This window comes from Rhinatrema bivittatum, chromosome 2 (assembly GCF_901001135.1).
Source record: "Rhinatrema bivittatum chromosome 2, aRhiBiv1.1, whole genome shotgun sequence".
NCBI classification, from domain to species: Eukaryota; Metazoa; Chordata; class Amphibia; order Gymnophiona; family Rhinatrematidae; genus Rhinatrema; species Rhinatrema bivittatum.
Window position 1 is genome coordinate 26422308 of NC_042616.1, and position 6937 is coordinate 26429244.

Genomic DNA, 6937 nt, shown 5'->3' on the forward strand with positions numbered 1-6937 from the left:
GCGCTTGACCATTCAGGTGTTGGAGTCACTAGGGTTCATTCTTAACTACCCAAAATCCCATCTCAGTCACCTCAATTGGACTTCATCGGAGCCCTACTAAACTGCTCAGGCCAAGGGCTTTCTGCCATGCCAGAGGGCTGTCGCAGTAGCAGCCGTTGCAGCAGAAGTTTAACAGAACCAGCAGGTTTTGGCTTGGCATATGTTTAGGTTGTTGGGCCACATGGCCACGACTGTCTGTTACAACCCTTGGCATGCTTACACATGCGCAGAGCCCAATGGACGCTGAGATCTCAGTGGCGGCAAGCCATGCAGAACCTCCAGGGTCGCATCCAAGTCACCCTGTCCCTCCGGGACTTCTTGTCCTGGTGGCGGGTACTTTCCAGTTTGGAACAGGGAATCTCCTTTCAGAGTCTTCCCACTCAAATTTTGTTAACCACGGGTGCATCTAGGCTGGGATGGGGGCGCTTAAGTGGATGGGCTTGGCACCCAGGACTTTTAGTCCGCTCAGGAATGTTCATGTCAAATCAACTTCCTGGAGCTCTGGGCAATCATATGCACGCTATGAACTTTCAGAGATTGGCTATCCAACAAAGTTGTCCTGATCCAGACCGACAACCAAGTAGCCATGTGGTATATCAACAAGCAGGGAGGCACGGGATCACACCTCCTATTGGGCCGATACAGTAAGACGCGCAGGAGAGCTGGCGAGCGCCCAGGCCACTCTCCTGGGCATGCGATTCAGTAAAGAAACATATGCAAATTAGGGCCCGCAGTAAAAGGAGGCGCTAGGGACACTAGCGCGTTCCTAGCACCTCTTTTGACAGAAGCGGCGGCTGTCAGCGGGTTTGACAGCCGACGCTCAATTTTACTGGTGTTGGTTCTCAAACCCGCTGACAGCCACGGGTTCGGAAAACAGACGCCAGCATAACTGAGCGTCCGTCTTCCAACCTGCAGGCCGCGGACAGATTTTTAATTTTTTTTTTTAAATTTAATTTTTAAAAAATTTTTGGGGCCTCCAACTTAATATCACTATGATATTAAGTCGGAGGGTGTACAGAAAAGCAGTCTGGTACTGTATGAAATTAACGCCTGCCTTTGGCAGGCGTTAATTTCTGAAAGTAAAATGTGTGGTTTGGCTGCACATTTTACTTTCTGTATCGAGCGGGACTAACTAATAGGCTCATTAACATGTATTTGCATGGTGCGGGCGCTGTTAGTTTCGGGAGGGTTGACCGGGCGTTTTCCATGCGCGATTACCCCTTATTGTATAAGGGGTAAAAATAGTTCGTCAAAAACGCGCGGCCAAACAGGGGCTAACAGTGCGCTCAACCTGAGCGCACTTTACTGCATCGGCACGTATGTCAGGAAGCAGTCCAGATCTGGTCGTGGGCCCTGTCCCATGGGATGGTGCTCAGGGCTATGTACCTGGCCGGGACAGAGAACATGGTAGCGGACAGTCTTGAGTTGTGTCTTCACACCTCACGAGTGATCCGGGACCCGAAGATAGCGAATCAGATATTCAGGCTCTGGGGAAGCCTGGATGTAGTTCTGTTCACATCCCCCTGCAACAGGAAGGTGCCTCAGTTCTGCTTCCTGGACAGGACATATGGCAAACCAGCCTCAGATGCCCTTGCCACCATTGGGGCAAGGGTCTTCTGTATGTATATCTTCAGATTCCCTTAGTGGCGAAGACTCTCTTGACGTTTTGTGAGTACAAAGGGACGGTGATTCTTATAGCCCCTCATTGGCCGAGACAGGTCTGGTTTCCACTCTTTCAGGAACTGTCCAGCTGGAGACTGATTCAGTTTGGAGATTTCCCAGATCTCATACACAGGATCGAGGGAGGTTGCGGTATCCCTCCCTCCAGGCCCTGTCACTCACAGCCTAGATGTTAAGATGTTAATTCTGCAGCTGCTTGATATTTCGGAAGATGTGTCTCAGGTCCTAGTGGCTTCTGGAAAAACCTTCACTAGAAAGTCCTACACACTGAAGTGGAGGAGGTTTTCTGTGTGGTGCGAGAAGAAGGCCCTAGATCCGTTCTCCTGCCCCACACAAAAACTGCTTGATTTACCTTCTACACCTTTCAGAGGCTGGCTTAAAAACCCACTCCGCCAGAGTTCATCTTAGTGCAGTTGGCGCATACCACCACAGGGTAGATGGTTTGCCCATCTCTGTACAGCCTATAGTTGGTACTTTTATGTGGGGTCTGTTTAGCCCCCCTCCTGTCTCACCTCTGAGGTAAAAGTAACAGAAAGCTGCTCTGAGCTAAACCTTCGAGGAGTTTGTCTAACTTTTCTTTTAATTTGTGCTGTTATCTGAGTCTTGATAACAGGAAGAAATAAACCACACAGATATAAAATTTAAATGTTTACAAATGGAATTAAATTTATTTAGCAGACAGCAAGCACAAGGAACAAGAAATAAATTGTTAAAATCTCAAGTAGAGTTGTCCCTTTCTTCCTGGGTAGAGACTGGCTGGACCCGCGCAAAGCACGAGGTGCCTGGAACCAGTTTACCTTCCTTCTTTATGTACTGGCTATCTGGTAGGCTTCCCTTCACTGCCTTTGTTCCACTCCCTGCAATTCAGCCCGAACCAGTTTAATCTGGTTTCTTACCCCTGTCGTCACTTTTTCCTTCAGAATTTGCTTTAGTTTTGGTTTTACTGGGAATGCCAGCTTGTAAGTTTCTGTTTACTTCACTTTCTTCCTATCTAAGGGTTAATCCAAAGAGACCTGTTCATTCTGGCTGCTAGTCCAGTGCACTTACGTCCTCCAGATCTCCTGGTTTTCCATACGTTGCCATAACATTGTCCTTAGTTGAAAATGTCCCTTATTTTTATGCTTGGTTCTTATTACTGTCCAGTGGAGTAGGGCTGGCCAGCCTCTGCCTCACATGGTTCAGTGCTATGGACTCATACAGTTCCATACATTTCTATAGGTCTGCTTCAGTTGAAACCTCCCATAGGGCCTCCTGCTGTGTCTTGGGACCCCCAAAGTGACTTTAGCTCAGCTTGTGAACCTGTGACCTGAAGTACCTGACCAGGAAGTCATATTTTTTGTGGTGGTCACTTCAGTGAGCTCCAGGATTTAGTGACTTATTCACCTTATACCAAGTTTTATCATGACAGGGTGGTCTTGTGTATGAACCCGAAGTTCCTGCCTAAGGTGCTAACGGGCTTCCATCTTAACCAGTCATTTTTCTTTCCCAAGCCCCATTTGCACCAAGGCAAACGAGCACTGCACAGTTTTTGGACTACAGCCTTAGCCTTGTACCTGGAGTGGACAGAAGCCCTTAGACAGTCCACCCAACTTTTTATTCGTTTTGACAAGCAGGATGGGTGTTGCTCTTGCCAAACAAACACTATCCAATTGACTAGTAGATTGCATCTTCTTCTGTCATGCCCAGGCGGGACTGGTTCTTGAAGGTCATGTCAAGCCTCTTTCTGTCAGAGCCATGGCAGTGTCGGTGGCCCACTTGCGATCCTTTCCTGTGGAGTAGATCTGCAAGGCTGCAACATGGAGTTCTGTCTACATGTTCACATCTCACTATTGTCTAGATATGACGGCCGACATGACAGTAGGTTAGGCCAGTCTGTTTTCAGGAACCTATTCAAGGTGTAGAACCCAACTCTCCCTACCTAGGGCCCATTGTTTGAGTTGAGGCTGTCTCCCCCTCTGTTCCCAACAGCACCAGTGTTGTGCCCGTTGGCACCTGGTTGGGTGACTGTTGGTCCCCTTTTGTGTTGGGGAGCAGCATGTAGCTAGGGATTTACCCTTGTGTGAGGACTACCATTCTGCTTGTCCTTGGAGAAAGCAGAGTTGCTTACCTGTAACAGGTGTTCTCTAAAGATAGCAGGATGTTAGTCCTCACGAAACCCCACCACCACCCTACGGAGTTGGGTTTCTCCTATTTTTGTTTTAATCGTAATTATATGTTACGAGACTGAAGAGGGACCTCGAGTAGATGCATGGTTTAGGGCATGCTGGGCATGCTCAGTGTACCTAGCCAAAGTTTCTATAAACTTTGACACACGTTTTCCGCAACGGGCTCCATCTGATGATATCACCCATGTGAGGACTAACATCCTGCTGTCCTTGGAGAACACCTGTTACAGATAAGCAACTCTGCTTTCTCTGGTTCATAGCCTGCTGCTCTAACCAATAGCATGCTACTACGTACTTTTCTTAATTTCTCTGAAGATTTCTATAAAGATATCACACAAGAATGTTCACAGGCATCACATAAAGCTTTTGCCAAGTCATAGAATTTTCTAATGTCAAAGATCCTATGTGGTCATTGTCTGATTCCAGGTCATTGGTAGCTTTCCATTCCATTGACACTGACACATGATTAATTCCTTCTTTTTATATCCAGCAGGCAATGAGGTCATACAAGAAGAGAAGAGGGAGGAGAATCATGAAGAACTCCCTATAGTACCGACACTTATACCAAGACACTCAGGAAATGTCTGTGAGAATCTTTCCCAGAGAACTGAGGGAGGAGACACGAGCCAAAGTCAGCAGGAATTGGAGAAGAAGCAGCGAGACCCTGCAGGAAACTCACTGGATGGAGTCACTGCATGTGAGAGAAGTGATAGGGAGGTCACAGACATTCCTGAGCTCCAGAGACACCTGAGAACTGAGAGACCCTTCCAGAGTAATAACAGTGACCAAATGACTTCTGACCTCCACCAGAGAGAGGAGAAAGGGAAGAAATCCTTTCAGTGTGACTCCTGTGGGAAAACCTTTGGTAGGAAATGTCATTTTGTATTGCACCAGAAAACCCACACAGGAGCAAGAAGACACTTGAGAGCAGAGAGACCCTTCCAAAGAAATAACAGTGATCAAATGACTTCTGACCTCCAGAAGAGAGAGGAGGAAGGGAAGAAATCCTTTCACTGCGACACCTGTGGAAAAACCTTTGGTAGGAAATGTCATTTTGTATTGCACCAGAAAACCCACTCAGGAGCAAGACCTTTTCCATGCTCTCAGTGTGGGAAATGTTTCAAACAGAAGTTAACCCTGAAATTACATCAGAGAATCCACACTCAAGGGAGCACTTTCGCTTGTATTGAATATAATAAAAATTTTTCTAGCAGGGAATCCTTAGTAATACATCAAAGAACACACACAGGAAAGAAAACCTTTTATTGCCCTCCAGATGGGGAATCTTACAGCTCTGAGTTCTCTTTATTAAATCACCAGAAAATAGAAACAGAAGAGAGAACATTTTCATGTTCTGAAAGTGGAGAAGAAAACATTCAAAAGCAAGACCTAATAATAAACCAGACAACACAAAGAGAAGAATTATTCATGAGTAATGATAGTGACAGAAACATCAGTCAGAAAGAAAACTTCACAGGCCAACTAGGAGAGAGAGCAATTTCAAGTAGTGAATGTAATAAAAGCTTATGTGAGGGGAAAGTCTTTTTAAGAGAGACAAAAAAACGTACTGGTGAGAGACCATTGAGTTGTATTCAGTCTGAAAAAAGCTTCAATAGGAAGGTTAACATCTCGCAACAGAAGAAAATCCCCAAAGAAGAAAGTCAGTTTATATGCACAGTGTGTGGTGAAAACTTCAGTCCAAAGAGCAAACTCATAAGCCATCAGAGAATCCACACTGGACTGAAACCATTTACATGTACTGAATGTGGTAAAAGTTTCAGTCGGAAGGAAAATCTGAAACGCCACCAGAGAATCCACACAGGAGAAAAACCATTTACATGTAGTGACTGTGGTAAAAGTTTCAGTCAGAAAGAACATCTCAAATGTCATGAAAAAATCCACACTGGAATGAAACCATTTACATGTACTGAATGTGGTAAAAGCTTCAGTCTGAAGTTATCGCTCATAAGACACCAGAGAATTCACACTGGGGAAAAACCATTTAAATGCATTGAATGTGGTAAAAGCTTCAGTCAAGAGAGGACTCTCATTTGGCATCAGACAATCCACACTGGAGTGGAAACAATTCCATTTACTGTGTGTGGTAAAAGCTTCAGAACAGAGTCTGCAATCAACCAGTGAAGCCACACAGGAGACAAACCATTTCTATGTACTGAGTGTAATAAAAGCTTTAGGTCAAAGGGAGGACTCAGAATCCATCACAGAATCCACAAAGGAGTGTACTGAATGTGGCAAATGTTTCAGTCAGAAGGAAAGCATCAAATGCTACCAGTGAATCCATACTGGAGAAAAAACATTTACTTGCAGTGAGTGTTGTGAAAGCTTCAGGCAGAAGATATTTCTCATATGGCATCAGAGAATCCACACTGGAATTGAAACAAGTCCATGCATTGTGTGTGGTAAAAGCTTCAGAAAAAAGGCAGACCTTGCAAGCCACTAGAGAAGTGTCATAGGAGTCAAATGCAATTCACATGCTCTCACATAATTTTGGAATTGTAGACTGACTTGATAAAGATATTAAGAATTGTAAGCAAGAAAAATAAAACTTTTCCATATCCATCAAATAATCTGTGAGTCAGTATATGCTGAAATTGTACATTCCAACAGCTGAAGGTGGTGTGGGCCTTTCAGATGCAAACACTCAAAAAGTGCTGAAGTATGAAAGTGAATGGCCAAAATTGGTCTCCATCCTTAAGCTTGGATAATTGTTACAATGAGTAGAAGGAATAAGTGAGACTCTACCAGTACATGAGGGAAAAGGAGCAAGGAATTTTCAAAATAGCAAAATCTTTGTAAATATAGTGGCAAATACAAAGAGATATTTCAGAAACCCCACATGGATCAAAACTTGACAGGAATGGTCCTGGAATGGTGAGTTCAAACATAGAGATGAGAGATTGATAATTGCAGCACAGGATAGTGGATTATTCAGTCTGAAAAATATTTCAGTAGGAAGACAGATCTTTTACAACAGTAGAAAATCTCCAAAAAAAGAGTCAATATTTATTTACTGTACATAGTGAGATCTTCAA

The 6937-nt window shown here is 44.6% G+C and overlaps 1 protein-coding gene across 1 annotated transcript in view; it reads left to right on the plus strand.

The window, feature by feature from the left end:
* Positions 1 to 6464, plus strand: part of LOC115083155 (oocyte zinc finger protein XlCOF6-like) — a 49778-nt gene extending 43314 nt beyond the window's left edge. Inside the window, exon 4 of the mRNA XM_029586963.1 lies at positions 4375 to 6464. Coding sequence (XP_029442823.1) covers positions 4375 to 6026 — 1652 coding nt within the window. The 3' untranslated portion in view covers positions 6027 to 6464. The remainder of the gene's footprint in view (positions 1 to 4374) is intronic.
* Positions 6465 to 6937: the final 473 nt, after the last annotated feature.